The 21,178-nt window shown below is 40.4% G+C and overlaps 1 protein-coding gene across 1 annotated transcript; it reads right to left on the bottom strand.

The window, feature by feature from the left end:
- Positions 1 to 10,517: 10,517 nt before the first annotated feature.
- On the bottom strand, positions 10,518 to 18,333 carry LOC136856234 (uncharacterized). The gene is made up of 5 exons (XM_067133927.1): positions 18,180 to 18,333; positions 14,290 to 14,994; positions 13,856 to 13,951; positions 12,635 to 12,814; positions 10,518 to 11,160 (listed from the first exon to the last, which is right to left on the bottom strand). The coding sequence occupies exons 1-5, from the start codon at positions 18,180 to 18,182 to the stop codon at positions 10,597 to 10,599; spliced, it is 1,548 nt and encodes a 515-aa protein (XP_066990028.1). The 5' UTR covers positions 18,183 to 18,333; the 3' UTR covers positions 10,518 to 10,596.
- Positions 18,334 to 21,178: the final 2,845 nt, after the last annotated feature.

A 21,178-nucleotide genomic window follows, 5' to 3' on the forward strand; every position in this document is an offset into this window, starting at 1 on the left:
TTCCTCTCTCTCTCTCTCTCTCTCTCTCTCTCTCTCTCTCTCTCTCACTCTGTCTCTGTCTCTCTGTCTGTCTGCCTCCCTATCTGTCTTTTTCTCTCTCGCTCTCTTTTTTTTTATCTCTCTCTCCTTTCTCTTTCCCTCCACCTGTTCCTATACCTCTCTCTCGCCATCTGTCCTATCTCTCTCTCCCTCTCCCTCTCTCTTTCTACTTGTTCCTACTCTCTCTCGGTAGTTATCTCTGTCTCTGTCTCTCTCTTCGTCTCCCCTTCTTGGCCGTATGGTGTGTGTGTGTGTTTACAAGTATGTACTAAAGCCAAAAACCTGATATTCTAATTCAGTTCCCGCTAAACCATATTTAGAAATATGAACAACCCACCTAAGTTAAGGGAACACTCAGTATTCATATTTTTCCTAAGTAATTCAGGGTCGTGGCTGTCATTTCGACCACACACACACACACACACACACACACACACACACACATATATATATATATATATATATATATATATATATATATATATATATATATATATATATATATATATAATATGAGGTAGGCAGGGCAAGAGCTTTTATTTATAACATAACCGAGAAACTGGAAAGCCACTCAGTGAGAGAGAGAGAGAGAGAGAGAGAGAGAGAGAGAGAGAGAGAGAGAGAGAGAGAGGATTGCCCGCCTACTTCAGAGACAGCCGTATGGTGGCGCTGCCTCCTGTGTGGAGGCGAGGCTCAGATAGAAGAAGAAGAAGAAGAAGAAGAAGAAGAAGAAGAAGAGGAGGACCTTATGTGTTCGTGTGAGCGTGACCGATTGCCGTATCCATGGCAGGTGGAGGAAGAAGAAGTTCACTCAAATAGCGAGAGGCGGAGAGCGTCCAGTCAGTGGCTCGGGAGGGGCCGTCGTTTGAGAATGTATGGATGTAGCTGCGATGGCTGGAAAGGATCCGGCACGCGGTTGAGTTTATTCAACTTGATGATCTCATTCCTTTTCATCCGTATTATTTCTCTTTCGCTTTTCGTTAATATTCTTTTCTTATCTTTGTCTCTGTCTTCCGTTTCCTCTTTCTCCTGGATTTGGGGGAAGAGTTAATGGAAACTCACATTCTGTTGTACAGTATAACTAAAGTTTCCGTCAGCTGATTTGTCATGGGAATATCGTCTCCATTAACAAAGCGTCATGGCAACACTGCTCCTGATATCGGCTGCTGGTTGGTTTGATTCCTTCTTTTTTCGAATGTACACAAACAAACTTTGAATTCCTACCAAAGCACTTATTTATAAGACACGGAATTAACAGAAAAGGCAAAAATAACTTTATAAGTGAATAGGGTTGCCAGATTACAAGGTTAGAAATCCGAGACACTTAAAATTTCTCACTATATACTGTATATAAATTTATACCTATATACACACCTAGACCAATATATTATAAAAAAGTAGAGACAATTATCACATAATTGAAAAACATAAAGCAAAATGTTAATAGGGTATAATGAAACCAAAAGGAGAATATTTTGGAAAATTAATAATCAATGTAAACAGAAACTAAACTAACTTTCCTTTTCATTTGGAGGAGCACACGAGAATAAATACAAATAAGACATTTATAGCCTACGCTCGAAAATTGAACTCATGATGATTTTGCTTTTTTCAGTAGGTCCTTATTTTCTAGCTCCTGCCTATAAAAAGCTTTACACTTAAAATTAAGGTTCCCTGTGCATTGTAAGATAGCTTCTACAGAAGCCACACCCAACTCGCTTCGTTCATCAGTCTACTGGATATTCACGATCGAGAATACACCCTCAACATTAGCATATGAGCTGCAATGCTAAATAAGTACTGGCACAAAATTAACATCTCTGAATATTGTTCTTGAAATTCCATCTGCTGAAGGACGGAACACCATTTTTCATGGCACAGCCTGGTCTTCCTTCCATTCATCAGGGTGGGTCTCCAGCAGTTCATCAAGGAGATTTTCAAATGCTGACCACTGACAAAGAAGCATGTTGTCGTCAATCTTTATACCTTTGTGTTTTAACACTAGACAAGATGATTGTAGTCGTTCCTACGCTGGAAGAGTATCTAATAACATCATTTCCATGCAAAGTTGTCAACGCTTTCTGAAGATGAAACCCATTTCTCAAGATAGTCATGGCAAGTGACGCAGTAGTTATCCACTTCAAGTAGGAATGTCTTCTTCTTTTGAGATGTGACATCATCATTGTTAAGGCAACCCTTAACACTGACTGAGAGAATAAACTTTTCATTCGTTCTTTCCTTTATGATTTCAACGAGTTCTTTGAGGCAGCCAAGCACTTCAGCGATGCTGTTTTCTCTCTTTTCTATCTTTATAATCCTGCTGCTAAAAACATACTCAAGACTGTGGACAAAATATAAGTAAGCTCCGCTCAGCGGATTATTAAAAATTTCTAAAAGAATTTGGAGCTTTTTCCTCAGAGGCAAAGAAAGATTTCAGAGCTTCAAATAAGTTGAGGATTCCCCCACCTACTCTCATCAGAGAACACCAACAAGTTTTAGAACGTGATAGATCTGAGGAGACATGCTGAACACCAGCAAACTCGCAGAAATCTTTCAGCTTCTCAAGAAGTTCGGACAGTATAAATACCGAAAAATGAAAATAACTGCACAACGATTGCCTCAACACCAACAGAAAGAGCATTAGCTGCGGTATGAGCAACATTGTGCAGAATATGGGCTGGACATCCAACACCTTCCTTCCATCGATTCATTCATGCTTTCCTTGAAGCTTGAAAAGACATTATTTGTGCCCTTGCGCAAACGTCCGCCAAAATTAGTATTGAAGTTGTCTCCACCGAAAGCTGTACATTTCTTCAGGTCCAGTCCTCACTCGAACAGGGCTGTCTCTGCAGAAGCTTGCCATTGCTTCCGAGTCTCATTTGGAAGGGATTCACTCGCAATAGCTTTATCAGCAAGACATTTTTCCGTGAAAAATATTGCACAATCAACAGAAAATATTTTCTGTTGATTAAGGTTACTTGCATCTGTAGATATGCCATAAAAAGAAGTTATTCATATCTTCAACAATCTCGGAAATTGTATGTGGAGCCAAGCCACAACGTTTTTAATTATTGCAGCACATTTTGTCCTAGCACCTGAAAGTTTGCTTGCAATTTTAGAATCAGGAAATACTTTTGGTAGGAGAACATTCGCACAGTCTCTGAACTGAATATTCGACTGATGATGACGAACAGTATGAAAGGCCACTGAAGGCTACTTCTGTGGCTGTTATTTTATTCTGTTCATCGGTGTTTTTCTCGATCAAGAAGTTTGTTATTTTATCATCTTCTTTTGAAGTGGAGCAAATACATCGTTTGTGCTTTGTTGAGTCTATGTGTCTCTTGATATCACTCTTCCGGCCATGTTCAATACTGGAAGTGCAGTTACATAAACCATAATTTGTTTCAAAACAGCTCCTGCCTTGTTTGAGAAATGTCCCTTCGCTGGAATTTTCATCACGAAACTTACATTTACGTTTTGGCATCTTGGGATGGATGGATTAGTTTTAAGTTGAAAAAAAAGTAGGCCTTGGCAAATAGTAACAAGTGACAGGATGATTCAGTGCTGATGCAGACATGCGCACCCATGCGGCTGGAGAGCAAAACGGTTGAACAATTGAACAAGTTGCAAACACCGTCGGCAGCTTTGTGTAAACTGCTGTAATACTAGTCTCATCGTTCGGTTATCTAAATTCTATTTCCATCAAGAGAATCTGAGAAAAGAGAGTATAAATTATAATTACACTCAAAGTTTCAACTAAGAACCGCTATAAGGTAGTAAGAATATTTTTTTATTATGATGAACTAAAATCGGGGCAAAAAGGGTGTTCCAGAAGGGACAATGCGGGACAAGGGACAAATGAGCAAACTCGAGACATGTCCCGCAAAAACGGGATGTCTGGCAACCCTAATAATTAAGGGCCATTCGCCTGCAGCGTCCACTCCGGTCTTTACTGTGAAACCCAATCTGTTCAACACATTCTGCTGATGGTTCCTTCAAGTCACAGTATCTGAAAAGATGATTTTTCAGATCAGGTACCTCAGTCATGGTTAACTATCAAAAGTGATCTATCTGATTTCTGCTATCTTGTAATTGTGAATAAAATGTACACAGATCAAAATCTGTTCTAAGCACTACAGTATTTCCTAATGGCAGCTTACACTAACAAGCAGAGAACTACTCCACCATAGCATTGAACCACGGGACAATCGTAAAGTAACTAATATCTTTATCAAGACGTTTAACTGGACCTTTGAGCCAAAAAGCAGGATCACAGGTGGTCGTTACCCTCTGAGGAGTCCACAAAAGCTACGTTAATAGCAAAAGATCAGCTCCTCCTACATTGGAGGTAATGTCTGGTCATCCACTGTCACCTTTTCAAAGAGAAATAAACTGCATTACAAAGACATCTAAGCAATGAGAAACTGTCAGCTGTAAAAAGGGAAGTATTTAGTTAAGAACAAAGAGACAAGATAAAAAGTAATGCTGAATTATGAGCGTTCTCCACCCAGGGCACAATGTGAGCTTGAGGCGTAGATAAAGAAGGAAGGAACAAAATGACAACAACAATTGGGGAATGACCAAACCAACAAGGTCAGACTTATCTTTCATAAACCAAGGTTCTGTAGGAGAGGTTATGCAGGCTAAGGGGGTCCAGGTTCCACACCCCTCCCCAATTCAACATGGGTCACTATGTCCTCTATGTCCAGGGCTTACTGAGGTTAGGTTAGGTTAGGATGCACCTCTGGCGTCGTCATTCACTTCTGATAACATTCCTCCTTGGTTTAATCTGACCCAAAAGTAGGACGTGTGAATTCTGTGCTGGGTGCAATTCTATAATATGTATGGCACTACACCAAATGTTTCCTGCAGAAGTCAGAACAGCTGGGAAGGCAAAAACCTGAGACATTTTCCAACAAACATCAAAATGTGACAGTTCAGACCCACAATGATCAACCCTAAGGTGTTTTGAAGTGAAAGGCTATAATTTGCAGTATTTCAGTACTATGCAGAAACAATCTGAGGGACTTGAGTTACTACAGTATAAAGAGAAACCTATTTAACCCTTTTAACATTTTATTCTCAGGTCAGTTTTGCTTAACCTTCGACTAGAATCTTTGGAGGCACATAACAAAGGCTAATTATAAACAATTGTCGTGTCTTAATTAAGGGCCAAAGCCCAGTCACCCACGAGAGCCAAGGACTGAGATGGCCCCTGGGTTGCTGCCTCAAGGTAGGTTATTCTCCCACAAAGTTCCCTCAGAGGAAGAGGAGGCAGGAATGGCCTTCCCTTTCAAAACCTTGGAAGTCTCTCTCAAGTATACATATACACAGAAATTTACACAAATACACATAAATATGCAGGGACTGGATCACTCACGAAGGCCACCTCCTCCTCCTTCCGGAGGAAGAAGAAGCTCTTGGAAGGTCTTCACCTCCTCCTGCTTTCCCCTTCCCTCATTTCATCGCTCCTTCCTTTACCCAAAAGACCCAGAAACATTCACCATTGAATTCACGACACATTGGAGGCCCTCCTCTGACCTTATTAGTCTCGAAGAAGAACCTGAATGGCGGAAAGCAGAAGAAATCAACCACAAAACAAATCGCACAAAATTTCTGGATGTTTCTTAAAATTTCTGAAGGTTCTTATTTTTATTATGCATTAATTATACAAAATAAAATAGAAACATTCAATTGTACATGAATAGTGACTAACTATTTATTTTTTTTCTTTTATGAAATTTTAACTAATAAATTATTTTTTCAATAATTATTTTTGCTAGTAAAAAATTTATTGCTTCTTATCCATCAAATGATAATTTTCATAAAAACTGAACTCAAACGATGAAATTAACAACATACTGCATAAAGATATAATATTAATTGGCAATTTCCTTTGACACTACCATGCATGTCAGGCCGTAACTAATTGATTTTTGTTGATAAAATCTTACCAAAGATTATCAGCCATTTACAGTATATTATCTTATAATTTTGATAATTATCGCATTGCTACACTACATGAGAGTCAAGTATTTGTGTTTCTACGATCATTATCATGCTACTGGGAACCTGCTGTGACGTCTGATGTCATAGTGACGTCACAACTAGCCTCTCTCTTGGTGCTTACTAAATTTAACTAAGTTTCCCTTTAAGTTTCTTTGATTACTCTGCTAGGTGCCTTAATTATCCACATTAGACATCACTGCAGATTTTTGTCAATTAGGCTGTGGCTTCAAATAGACACGGCCCTGAAATGAATCATATATTTCTTTGACTGAATACAGAAAGCAAATGGCTAATTCGCTTTCAATAAAATCATTTGATTTCAAGCAGTTGAAATTCCAGATCACTAGAAAGTCAATGTAACTTCCATAATGTTGGGTTAATTGACATGCTATATTCATAAAATTGAGGTAATTAACATGAAAACTTCACAACATTGGGATAATTAACATGAAACCTATGCTGTACCTATTTCCATCCGTTCCGAAGCACATTTCTCTTTGAAATTCTTTTTGGCAGAACAAATGATAATTAAGCACAGACATAAAATAGATCATAACATTTAGTTGGTTATAGCAAGGTTGTTTTGGGTATACAGGAATGTAGCCTAAATTTCTGTAGATAATTATAGAAATCTGAGAAATATCTGACAAATCTTTTGAAATTTCTGAAGATTCTGCCGTAATTTCTTAAATTCTAACAATAGTTGAAAATTTCAGATCCCCAGAAATTTCTGACAATCTGGCAACACTGCCCGGGCTTCTTCTTGCCCGCTTTCCAATAATATTAAGTGGCCAAAACGGACTCGATTTTAAGCATTCCTTTCTTCGTAGAATTCTGAAAAAGAAAATCCTTTTCGTGATAGAAGTCATATGTCTCGTCTCATCGAATTTTAAAGCTTCTTTCAGATGGAGTCTTCCTGTTCCTTCCGATGGCTGCAGCTCGAGAACGGCGACGCTAGGCTACTATGGGCCCTTCAGAGTCACTGATCTTGTCCTTCAAAACATCAATATGATTCCTTTTTTGACATGCTGTACCTTATTTAATGCATAATTTATCACAAAGCGATAATGAGAATTTTATTCTATGACAGGGATAATAATGTCACCGAATGATTGAAAATTCGTTAACAGATCTGTTTAGCGCTTCTCAAAGTACTTTCAAGACCGCAAAAAATGTTCACTGTTTACATATGGAGCGATTTATATTATAAAAAAAAGGGGGGGTTGGCAAAATTTTGATTTACATATGACATAATGAAACTCAATTATTCATATATGGCATAAAAACTTTAAACTGTGATAAAATAAAATGTTAAGTGATATTTCATTTAGAAAATATGACCAAGATTCATCTTCTCGGAAGCGCCAGCTTTTGTGCATTGCCAGAACTCTTTTATTAAAGTTCCTCGTACACTCGTACAAATTAATGATTTTCATCCATATTGTACATTGCAAGCACAAATTAATAATAATATAAGATAATATGTTTGAAACATTATAGTTTAAAACCTTAATAATTCTAAATTAAATATAAAATATAAATACAATAGATTTTTAAAAGAAGTTTGAATGTTGGCATAGTTGCGCCTAAACTATGACGTCACTCATAAAATAAATTGACGTAGACTCCGCATGAAAATAGCAATGGCTATTGTAAGGTTTAGCTCTTTTGATGGGACAGTCGTTTGTTTTTTCTTTGTGGGGTGAGTTGACGTCTATCACAGTGTCTTTGACAGCGTCAGTCAAGTCCAGGGCAGCAGCAAGTCAGGTTCTTGGCAGCAGAGGAGTAATATCTCGGCAGCACAGCAGCAGGGAGTCATTTTATTTTACTGCTCTTGTTTTATTTATTATGCTGCTTGATTTTGTATTTATGCTGTAACATTTATTTGACATTTGTTTATTATGCTGCCTGTTTTTGTATTTATTATGCTGCTGGTGTATTATTTATGGTATTGTTATGCTGCCTGTGAAATCTTTATTGATCTATTTAAGATTTAATCATTTGGGTTTTTTTATGTTGCTGCCCCTGTTAGGCTATTTGTAATGTTTATTTAGTTGGTCATTTTAAGTGTTTCCTCTCCTGGACCTGACTCACTTGTACATAATGTAAATTACACTGTATAATAAATTAGTTTTAAGGTCACTTTTGTGGTTTTGATAAACTCCTTCCTCCTTTGTTTGTCTCAGTTTCTGCCAGTGCACTCCAGTCTCGTTCCTTTTTGTGTTTGAGAACCGAGTGCGGTTCAGTACACTATTCCTTATTCGTCAATGCTGACAGATTTTGGGCAGAAATACTAGTTTCTTGGTGACACACTTACCTTTATCCTATATAGCAAATTATCGTTAATCTCGTGGTATCTTTTATGGGATAGATTTTGTCCAGTAGTGATGGTGGGTGTCCTTTCTGACGTCATTTTCCAACAGCCAGTAAGCACAGACTCTTCCGTATCATAAGTAAATAAATAAGTATTAACGATATGCATATTTTTCTTTATGAAAGAAAGCTTTTAATTAAGAAATTCTTGGGACAAATAATGAAAATCCCAGTAAACAGATTCTCTCTCTCTCTCTCTCTCTCTCTCTCTCTCTCTCTCTCTCTCTCTCTCTCTCTCTCTCTCTCTCTCTCTCTCTCTCTTTACCGATATTATTTTCAACATATGACCCCAAGGGAAAAATATGTGTAAAGATAAATCTATAATAGGAAGAATATTTTTTTACTTATGTAAACAGCAGAGCCAATTATGGTCTCTGTGAAAGGAGGAGGGAAGACTCTGTCTGCTCTGTCAATATACAGACAGAGATGGTTCAGGTGCACGCAGCAGGGTGTTGGACAGTCAGGTGGTTGCCCTGGGAGGAAGAAGAAGAAGAAGAAGGCCTTGATCGCATTGCTGCTTCTGGGCATCTGAGGTCTAAATCTCAGCACCTTTAGGACATAGGATAGACGCCCAGTGCTGACAGACGCACAAATAAAACCACACAAGAATGGGGATGAATGAAATTACTGATCTATGGAAGCAAGAAACAAAGAGAGAGAGAGAGAGAGAGAGAGAGAGAGAGAGAGAGAGAGAGAAGAGAGAGAGAGAGAGAAGACCCACAGGAAACCCACAGGGCACCAAGTCCCCCCTCTTGATGAGGTATTAGTTGCTCTTGGAAAGGCAAGGGTATCGGAATGTGCCAAATTCCTCCTTATTGTCTGTTGCTTGGTCTTGTGGCTTGAGAACTGTCCTTCTTGCCTTCCTTCCTTCCTTCCTGAATGATTGATTGAATGATACTCAACAATTGCAAGGGTCTTCTTGGCTTTCTCTATTTTTGCCTTCTTCTTATCTTGAGGGGCCTCCTCCTCCTCCTCCTCTCCTACTCCTCCTCCTCTATGCCACTGCTTATCCCCAAATGATCAATCTGCCTCTGCTTACCCAAAGGTAGTTTCTTGCACTGTTACCTGGCAAGTATGAAATATCTCTTGGGATAAGGAGACACAAAAGGATATTTCGCTTTGGGACTCTTCCTCCTTCATCCATAACAACCTGAAGGAAGGAAGGAAGGAAGGATTCCCGTGGATTTTGAGTCCATCCTTTTAGACAGAACTCTTCTTCTTCTTCTTCTTCTTCTTCTTCTTCTTCTTCTTCTTCTTCTTCTTCTTCTTCTTCTTCTCTCTGATGCAGTTGGCACTTTGTGGGATTTCATGCCTTGCTTCTTTTGCCTTCTTATAAATAAGATGAATCACCTCCTTTGGGTCTAAATGTTATATGCTTCTTCTTCTTCTTCTTCTTCTTCTTCTGTTGAAGAAATCTGACGGAAGTCTGTAGACTGTCCTTATGGCTGTAATGAATGACCTATTTATTATTCTTTCAGAGAATGGCTTAGAAGAACATTAATGAAAAATGAAATATGGCTTTTATTATTAGCTTATCAAGTCAATTTAGAAAAATCTCTAAAAATGGAGACTTTTGACCAAAGCCTTCTTTTCATACTATTGCATTTCATCAAGTGTTTTCTACTCAGACAGACAGTTATTACTTAAGGCCCACCTTTGAAAGGTGCAGTCAGCCAAACTGGGTGAAGAAGAAGAAGAAGAAGAAGAAGCAGTGGCTGAGTGTTGCTGCTGCACTTGACTTACTTTGCTAGGCCTGCCTACCTACCGCCCACCAGTCCACCCACACGAGAATTGGTACCAGTGTCAATCTGTCTGCTGGACTCGAGAAAAGGTCAAGGTCAAGGAAATGACTTTTTGTGCCTGATGTGTTTCTGACCTTCATAGAATCAGTCTCTTTCTTTCTTGGTTTTTCAACTCCACCAACAGTTGTTCTTGTGAGACATTAATTTGTATTTTGAAAGAGAGAGAAATAATTCATCAGAAAGAAATAATAATAATAATAATAATAATAATAATAATAATAATAATAATAATAATAATAATAATAATAATAATAATAATAATAATAATGTGATAAAATGAAAGACATGTAGCAGTCAGAACATCTTTATTTGAGAATGATTGTGAGAGATAAAATCAAACTCAAAATTTGCTTCTTCGTGTGGAGGAGAAATTTCACAGAATCAGGCCACACTGGGCCACTTTGACCTGTGCAATGTCTGGATATTTCAAGATGGCTTCTCTTAAGACGTCCAGCCCTTCCTCCATCTTCCCGAAGCAATATCTGTCTCTCCCAGGATGATCTCTGGTGACGATCCAGAACCATGAAGCTTTTTCATATGAGATGTTTCCCCTCACTTCTCCCGCCTGCCATGGCGTCTCTTCATAGGTCTCCCCCCTCTCACTTTCCCTCTCCCAATCCTCCCTCGATGACAGCACTGCTCGAATTGATTTGCCTCCTCCTCCTCCTCCTCCTCCTCCTCCATGGGACAAATACTGTCCCATAGAAATATATTCACCTTTCTCACCCTTATTGCCTACATTCAAGACCTGAGAGTTGGCATAAGAGGGTCCCATCCCTCCTGCACACATGTGCAGGAAGTTGAGACCCCAAAGGCCATTCTCAGTGACCCTGACGATGACCCTCCCCAGGGGGGTGGATTTATACGCCAGATCCAGGAACGCCCTTGGGAGGGAAGGAGAAGAAGGAGAAGGAGACCATTGCATCAAGGACTCGAGCTGTCAAGGGAAAGAAGGAGGATATTCGTTAGAATAATAATAATAATAATAATAATAATAATAATAATAATAATAATAATAATAATAATAATAATAATAATAATAATAATAATAATAATAAAAGAAGAAGAGCAAAGAAGAAGAAGAGGCGAATTAAAAAGCCAAATGACAAAGAAATAAAGTAAAATAAAAAAGTCTATTGTGGATGGAGCCCCTGAGCAGGAAACCTCCACAATATTATTATCATTAGCTCTTTATCATCCTCCTCCTCCTACACCGAAGGCTAATCAGTAATGCAACTAAACCCTTACAAACACTGCACCACTCAACTCTATCTGTCTTGAGCTCATTCTCCCATCTTCCTCTTCTTCTTCTTCTTCTTCTTCTTCTTCTTCTTCTTCTTCTTCTTCTTCTTCTTCTTCTTCTTCTTCTTCTTCTTCACTCTTTTCACAAAGCCTGTCATCTTCCTCCATTCCCTCTACATGACTGAACCATCTCAAAACAATGATCCAACCATACTACTCAGGCAATTCAGTTCTACAGCTTCCTTCTTTCTCTTTCATTCATATTCAGTATTAACACTTCACTTCCATAAAGAAGAGTTGGCTCAGCATTGCCTTCATACATTCCCACCTTGGCTTCCATAGAGAGTATAATTGCACGCATCTTCCTTCCTTCTTCCTTCCTTGCTTCTTTCCTTCCTTCCTTCCTTCCTTCCTTCCTTCTTCCTTCCTTACTTCTTTCCTTCCTTCCTTCCTTCCTTCCTTGCTTCACTTATTCTGAGACTCACCTTTCCCCCATCCTGACGACATCCAATATATTTACTCCAAAATATCTGAGCAGATCATCCATTCTCCCAACATCCATCTACTCTCAACTTTCAAACACTTTCAGATTCTCTCACCAGTTCCTGCAGTTTCTCTTCACTATCCCTCATCATCAGTACTGCATCATCTGTAGACATGAGTTATTCCTCACAATCTATTCAAGAATCATTTTCTTATCTACAGTTGTGCACCAACATCTGCTTCTGCTGTCCTTTCCATGTTTGCACACACACACTGCCCTTTCACCTTTGTCTCTCTCACTCAGTGCCTTTAAAATATTCTGCTCTCTCTCTCTCTCTCTCTCTCTCTCTCTCTCTCTCTCTCTCTCTCTCTCTCTCTCTCTCTCTCTCTCTCTCTCTCTCTCTCCTTAAACAAATCAGCTGTTGTTATTCCTCCCTTACCCTCTGAACCACATAATCCATGCACATTCAGAACCCCAAGTTGCAATATCTTGTCTTTTCTCCATAAAATGTGACCTCCTGGGTCAGTCAGTGCTGGAGGACTCACATTCCATATCAAGAACTCATCATGATGTTCATTTCAAATGAAGAAATTCCTAACACAATAGTGAACTTGGACAATGATTCCTAAAGGATTGTGAGAGACAGAAAGGAATCCTACTCATATTCTCACAGGAATAAGCTTACCTCCATGACAAAGCATCTTGGTGGGAGAACGTCTTCCTGAAGATGAGTGAAAGAGACTTGGTTGTTGGACTCAATCTTGACTGGAGCTACCCTCAGAGTTCCATTACAGGTCGTTACAGCAAAGATCCCTCTCTGGGCATCCTTTTTCAAGCAATCACAAAAACTGTGGAAGTCATGCACCTGAGAAAAGATTCCTTGATTGAAAATCTCATAACCAATTGAGGCTAGGATGTATTTTGTTTAACTGAAAAGATATTTCACTTTTATTTAAAGTTACTTACCTGAAAGGGCGGGCATTTTGTTATTTCTGATTTTTTAATAAAAACCACATGTTTTTGAAAAACCAAAGTCATGTTATCAAATACAATACAAACCCACTGACGTAAAGTAACCTATTCTATGCATCAGCATGACCTCCAGACACCCCACAGAAGAAGATAAGTCCCCTTTCCCCCCGCATCTGATGATGAACCAGGGCCACTGAGCACCCCAGGAGTGAAAACTGCCCTTCTCTGTTTCTGCAATAAATAATGGGATGAAGGGAAACTATCTGTGCCCTGACTATGAATCTTGGGGCACAGGAGAAACCAATGCTCTGCCAGTTCTCTAAATGGGTCACAGAACTTGATAGGGTTCGAAGTTCACATATTCAAAGGGCTGAAGCACCTCACTTGTCCTGATTTCTGCCAAATCAGGAATCATACTTGAATAAGAGGAAGGAAATAGCTGATGACTCACTCCCAACACAGCAGAGTGGAATAGTAAGCAGAATAATAACTTTATGGAATGGAATAGTGAGTATCAAAGGAGTGAATGAGCAAAGAAGACACAAGATCTCTAAAGGAGGTTGCAGAAGTGTTAGGAACATCTCACACACACACACAGAATGGGCAGTTTCCCTACCAAGGGCACCCAGAGATCCATACGCATCCTCAGACAAGTGGAAAGGGGAACTTTTCTTCTTCTTCTTCTTCTTCTTCTCCTTCTTCTTCTTCTTCTTCTTCTTCTTCTTCTTCTTCTTCTTCTTCTTCTTCTTCTGTGGAGTGTCTGGAAATTGTGCTGACTCTTTGGACAGGCTTTTGTAAAGTGATGGGTTGTTTGAAACAAATTAGACTTTATCATCTCATTCAGTTACATTTATCTTGAGCCTGTTGAGTAGATATTTCTCCGGACAATTTCTTCAGATGATTTTTTGTGGAAGAAAAGACTCCTTGAACCTACTGTAATCTTCACGACAGAGTCTCCTTCTAATTCCTCAATAATTCTTGTCAGATCCTTCGTGGCACCTTCCAGATCCACTGCGATCTTGAGAGTGTCCTGGAAGACAAATCCAAGAAGACAGATTATGAAGAGTATCTTGCAGTTAGGACAAAGAGATTAAAGAGATTACTCTGATTAATGGGACTCTCGAAATGGCTGAAATCATAAATATCAATGAGACTAAAATGATCCCTTGAATGGAAAGGTTTTTCAATAAAAATGAAGTGTCATTACAAATTCACTTACAAGGACAGACCTCACTGATAATAAGGGAATATTCTGAAGAGATCTAATCCACAGGATGAGTGATACAGAGGAAATACAAAGGAAATGCTCCCCTTCATGAGTAGAGTGTTAGATAAGAAGGAACCAGGGAAGAGAGGGAGAGAACTCACCTTCCTTGTGTCATCTCTTCGTCTGTCGTTCTCCTGAAGAAGTTGCTTAATTTCACTGACTGTCTTCTCAGCACCATGAAGAATCTGTCCTGCTTCATCCATGGTAGCTCCAGCTGAAGCAAAGTCTGTTGCTGCTTTCAGCTGAGCCTTGACATCACAGAATTTTTGTTTCTCTTGAAGCATGGCATCCAGCCAAGTGTTCATCAGTTTGATGTTTTCTTCAATAATGCCCAGAGTCTTTTCATTATACAGTAGGATATTTTTCATCATCTGCATATGCCTTGCAATTCCTTTGTTGCTCTCAAGGATGCCCTCTTTCATCTTGCTGTAACTTCTAATGCGGCACTTGATCTCAGCCTCTGTTGCTTGGAGGTCAGTTATGCTTTTGTCAATGACATTCTCCCTGAAATCCTGAGTAAACTCCAAAATGGATTTCTTTGGAGTGCTGCTTGAAGGCCTTGATCCTCCATGCCTAGATGATAGTAGCTTTGCAGCATCAAGGAGACCTCTGTTAATCATGAGGTCTTCAGCTGAATTGGCTGTGAAACATTTTCTGCATACTGGGCATATCAATACTTTCTTTTGGGTCGAGATGAGCTCATCAATGCAGCGGCTGCAGAACTCGTGGGAACAAGGGAGGATCCTCGGGCAGTGATCGTCACTGTACGTATCACAGCAAATGTCGCACTCCAGGGGATTGGATGCCTGAAAAGGACACAGAAATCAGTGACCCTTCCAGATGCATGAGTGATCTTCCACAGGATTATCTTTCTTGCTAAAAAAGATGATTGCTCTCAGTCACTCAAAGGTCTGACCCATAGGATCTGAAACTGCTTACCTAAACAGCATTATCTAAAGTGCAGCATTTTCAGTGGTGAAAACAATGACAAAAGAATAAAGTCTAAATCTTTTGGAATCCCTATAATTCACTAAAGAGTATTTTGAGATTTTCAGAAGACTTCATTCATTTGCCCTTCAGAATGGTCACATTTCTTATGGCTAAATCTGCCTCTAAAAAATTAGGCAATTTGTTTGTGTACTTTTTCATTCCTGATGTGATTTTGAGGAATTTTACTTCCATTTCTGACAAAAAGTCTGATTAATCCGTGACACTACAACACCTTTACATCAAACTATCACATGCAACCACAGTGGGAAACCATTGTGAAACACAGGGGCCCACAGTAACCTAACCTAACCTAACCTAGGGTGCCAGGTCCCAGTGGGAGTGGGTTGGGGGTTTTACACCTACCCAACTGTAGGATTCGAATCAAGGGAAAATCTTCTGAGTGACTAAGTGTTTATCTATCTTCTAGATCTCTTCCTGCCCTACTCTCTTTTTCCTACAGTAGTTTTTCAGTTAGTGTTCCATTGAAGGGAAGGAGACACACCTCCTCCTTCCAAGGAGCATCGAAAGTCCTACCAGTCCACCACATCACACATCCCAAACTTATTCCTCTGTTTTCCCTAATATTTTCATTGTCTTTCTTCACACAAGAGAAGGTGGACCCACTCTCTCTTTCCATGTAACTTTGTGCCAGCACAGGCTTTTGTTGTAAGAATCAGACCACAGTACTGCAGCATTCTTCTTGGACCTTTCCCTTCTCCAGACATACCTTATACATCATGGTCAGCTGCCAAATTACTCTTTCACCACTCTGACACACCATCTCATTTGTGATCTCATGAACTGCTGGTGCCTTTCCATTCTTCAGCCTCTTGATTTCCCTCCTTACATCCTCAACAACCATTTCCACAAGCATTCTCCAAATGACCTCAACCCCTCACACTCTTGTCGCATTGAACTCTGCCACTCTTCTGTCTCCCTCAATCAACAGAGCTTCAGAACGATCACTCCATCAGCCCAGGACTTCTTTCCCTTCAGACATCATTTGTCCCTTGCCTCTTTTATGATGACTCCAGTTGCTCTTTCACCTTTCTCTCTGCACTGACTTCCTTGTTGAGACACTTCTTCTTGTTCTCCCCAAAGTCCTCATTCACCTTCTCTCCCTCTTTTATCACATTCTTTCTTTCTCTCTCTCACGTTCTTCTTGGCCACCTGATCCATCCTCCTGCATTCGTGTACATGATCTTTCATTCTCTCTCGCTTCTTTGTTCTTCCTTAACCTCCCCATTTCCTCATCCCATCAGTGACGGGTTTCGTTCCCTCTTCCTATTCTCCTGAAACCACAAGGACTTTCTGCTGACCATATGACCCCACCGTGGGACTTTCCATACCCGTCATGACACCTACGCTTATTGGACTCGTGTTCTTCTCGGACACTTGAGACCTTATCCCTTCTCTCCTCATCACTGGGGATTCCACAGCATCTGATGTGCACCTCAAACAGGTCACGTGACTCCTCTGATAAGGACCTTTGCTCCTGCCTCTTCTGTGTGTGTGTGTGTGTGTGTGTGTGAGGTCAATGTATACAAACCTTTACTCTCTCTCTCTCTCTCTCTCTCTCTCTCTCTCTCTCTCTCTCTCTCTCTCTCTCTGTCTAGGGCTGAACTGGAGGTCGTCTGGTGAACCATGACATTGACCTTTCTTTCTCAAATTGTCAAGTAGAGGACAATAAGTGAAAGCAAACTTTCTATCATGCACTCAACTCTTAGGGGCACAACAAGCGCCTTCTCCCTTATCTTTCTTTTTTAGAGAGCTCGAGGAGGAGGAGGTGAAGGAGTGTTGTGATAAGCGATAAGGTCGGTTATTGCAACAACGCCTCTTCGTGATTTGTTCTGACGAGTGAATATGATCGTAGGAGGGTTTGACAGGTCTGTCTGTCTGTCTGTCTCTCCATCTGTCTATCTCAGTGGATGGTCATGAACAAATCCTTCCCTTTCATCAGCCATAAGAAGAAAAATGCTCCCAGTTGAAGGAAGAAGAAGAGACAAATTACAGGACAGATAATGAGGTCTTGCCAGTGAGGCTTCTTATCTCTAACACCCTCCCCCTCACCGCCCCCCTCTCTCTCTCCCTCCCTGATAAGGCCTTCATGGGACCTCCAGGCCACTTGTGCTCCTCCCAAGTGAATGACTGAGAGAGAGAGAGAGAGAGAGAGAGAGAGAGAGAGAGAGAGAGAGAGAGAGAGAGATCTATTTCCCTTCAGCCAGCAAGCAGCACCAATGACCTCATCAGTTCCTCCTCTCGTGAGGTCCCACAGGAACCGTCTATTGTCGTGTCCACTCCTTCCCTTTGTTCATATTCATTCTCAGAATGGCTGCCCTCTTCGCCTGTCTGTCTGTCTTATCTCCCAAACATCACTGTGCGCGCACACACACACACACACACACACACACACACTAACTCACACACAAATAGGCAAAGCAAGCTTGATGATCAAATTCATAGTACTTAAGCTCATTTCACACCTAGCTATTCACAATGATAAGAATAGAAATAACAAGAATAATAATGATAATAATAGGTACTACACTGCATATTTATGGTATATATAAATGGATAACTGGATAGGTAGATAGATGGATAGATTCCTATATGTATATATATACAGTATATGCATACATACATACATACATGTATGTGTTTGTAAGAGGAGCACTTATCATGAAGGCATTTCCACACCCAGTGACACCTCCTCTTATCAGATTTGTGTCCTTATCAGCTACAGGATCACAAGGTTTGTTAAAAGTCTCCATTTTGGTACATGATACATTTTGGATGGATCCCTTCAATTAAATGTTATGGATGTGAAGTGTAGTTCAGTGGAGGCCAGGGAATGTGTGGGAAGACTTTAGTGGCTGAAAACATTCGAGTGCTGGCTGATGAGACTTTGTGACTCACCAGAGGGCCAGATGGACCCTTAAAAAAAAGCATGTGACGAGAAGAGTCTTTGTGAGTGATGAGAAGACGATCCAGAATCTCTTACCATTGTGACTTGACTCTGAGGCACTGCGAATGCACAGGAAGGAAGGAAGAAGATTCCTCAGGTTAGGTGATGCAATCCTCAGGGGTCTTCTCACGAAGGGCACCACTGGAAGCAGCCGACGACGACCAATGTATCACTTACAAGGGAACTGATCGCTTGTTGAAGGCACCCAGCTTTATATCCATGGCCTTATCACTGGAGAATGCAGATCATATGATGTGACGGACCTTGTCACACCTCAGCCAGACAACGTGACTCTGATAAGGGCCTTTGTTGCTGCTTCTTCCTCTTTCAGGCAACTTGACAGAAGGAGAAGAGATGGAAGTTGTTCTTGTTACTGTGAATCACTCTTGCCTTCATCTGGAGACTCATCAGAGGGACTCCACAAGGAGGAGAGACAATGAGTCAGAACAGAAAATATTTTGTCAACAGAATTCCTGCTGTGCTGCTTCATTGCTTCATGAAGTGCAGTTGTCATTATCATCATCACTTTCTCCTCCCACCATCATCCAAGTATCTCTACAAATCACCCATTTTCCCATCATCCTTTCATTCTCAAGTTGCTCTTCTTGCAGACACTTTCAGAACCTTTCACCAGTTCCTTCAGTCTCTCTTCACCATCCCTGTTCAGCACCATATCATCTGTCAACACCAGTTACTCTGTCCATGAAAATATTAATCAGTCAGTGAGACAAAACACTCTCCCTTGCTACAAATTCAAAAACACACTTTGCTTCCATCACAAGAACTTTATATACATATAGAGTCTTGGGACCCCAGATCACATCTCAAGGCCCATCTGCAGGTGACAGCAGCAGGAGCTATCATGAGCTAAGAGCTGTATTGGTCAGAAACCTGTGAATGTAACAGGAAGGAGAGAGAAGGATATGGTTCACTTGGTGTGTGTCTTTCTCCTATTCATGATAATGATAATGTTCATATATTTCCCTTTGATATTTCTTGTTGTGCGCAGAAAGATGATATTCTCAAGATCTCAGTCTGTTAGGAAGTGGCAGGTTTTATCAGGAATGTTGTCGAAACTCATAACTTCTTTCCATTCTCTTTCGTTCTCTTTCATTCAGGTGTTTCAGCTGAAAGCCCACATGACCGAAGAGAAGAGAGAAGGCTTCCCATTTCAGCGGCTGAGTGATAGATAATATCTCGAGTCCTTTAGACTTCGATCAAAGAGCTTTGCTGCTATCTGCTGCTCTTTGGGTGGGTGCATTTTGATCAGGTCCTCAATGTCGCCCGTTTAGCCTCGACCTCTGCTCTCTCTCTCTCTCTCTCTCTCTCTCTCTCTCTCTCTCTCTCTCTCTCTCTCTCTCTCTCTGACATTAAAGTCTCCTAGCTGGGACTATCTTTATGTTAGTTATGGATGGCACATTAGTCGTATCTAATAACATGATGGGAGGTGGAAGGTTTCATGATGGTCCAGAAGAAGAAGAAGAAGATATCTGAGGGAGGAGAGGATGAGTGTGAAGAAGAAGTATAAGTATAAGTGAGAGAGAGAGAGAGAGAGAGAGAGATTAAATGATTGACACCAGGTTCAGCAGAGCATAACAAAGGACATCACAGGCTCCTCCCTTGAGGGTTTTACTGCTTTGGTGATGACTCGTCTGGGGCTTCTTCCACTGAGGAGGCTCCCAAGGGCTCCTTCTGTGATGACTCATGATGCAGCCCAAGAGGAGGCACTTCCAGGAGATGGCACCTGTTTGTGGAGGTCCTCTGCGTTGCTTGGGCTTTTGTCTGTTGCTCCGTCAGAGGAGGTCACCATGAGTCTGTCAGGTCATTCAGAGTCCTGAGAAGGACTCATACGCTCTTCAAAGTGATGTTCAGTAGAGACTGTGTCTCCTTCAGATCTGCAGAAATAGTCTGACAAAGAAAGCTGCTTCCTAGAACCTGATGTACTGAGCAATGTTTTAATGAGTATTCCATCCCTTTTCAAACAGTCAAAGACATATTATATTGCAGTCGTTGCAACAGAATGTCAGTGTAAGTTCTCTAATCTATCATGCAGCAAAGAGAGACTCGCTGGCAACGGGATACTCATTGTCTTAAAGTTCATCCTAGAAATTAGGAATGAAATTCGACAAAGGTGATTCAAAGAGAACAGAAAGAAACTCACTTCGACACTCCAGTTTTCATGAAAGCCCTTTCATCATTACCATCATCATCAACATCATCTTTACCTGCAGAAGGTGATTCAGCAGCTCCTGTGGCGAGTTGCAGCAGCCTTGAGTTCTGATTAGACGATTCCACTGGTGAGGGCCGTGCTGCTGGTGATAAGGTCAGCCTTATCAGGGGACCTCGCAGCTTTGGACGCTGGGTTTCAACACTCACTCCTCCTTTCCTCCCTCTCTCTCCCTCTCCCTCTCCTTCCTCCCTCCCTCTCTCCCTCTCTCCCTCTCTCCCTTTGTGGTTGGGTGGGATTCCTTTAAGGGACACAAATCGATTCTTCGGGATGAATGACTTGCATTTATGTCTTCTCTTCTGAAGGGTTCTTTCTCTTTTATATGAATTTGGGACTTCAGATTCTTTTCAGTCACACACACACGCACACACACACACACACACACACACACACACACATATATATATATATATATATATATATATATATATATATATATATATATATATATATATATATATATATATATATTTTATATATATATATATATGTATATATATATGTATATATATATAGTATATATATTATGTATATGTATATATGTATGTAGTCCAGAATGAAAGCGAAGGAGAAATCGGAGGGAGAGGATCGGAGAAAACTGCCTTCTTCATTTGTCCGAGCAGATTCGCCTTCCATCAGGCCTCTTCCGGGAACTTTATTGACTGATCAGCTGAAGAAAAATCTAAACCGGACATATGTTGACATTTGACTTAAAGACTTACATGAAATATGAACAAGGAAAAATGGTTAATGGTGCTTACATCTGTTACAGGATAACATAAAATACGAATTGTCTAGAACAAAGTTC

The sequence above is a fragment of the Macrobrachium rosenbergii genome, chromosome 35, assembly GCF_040412425.1.
Source record: "Macrobrachium rosenbergii isolate ZJJX-2024 chromosome 35, ASM4041242v1, whole genome shotgun sequence".
Taxonomy (NCBI): domain Eukaryota; kingdom Metazoa; phylum Arthropoda; class Malacostraca; order Decapoda; family Palaemonidae; genus Macrobrachium; species Macrobrachium rosenbergii.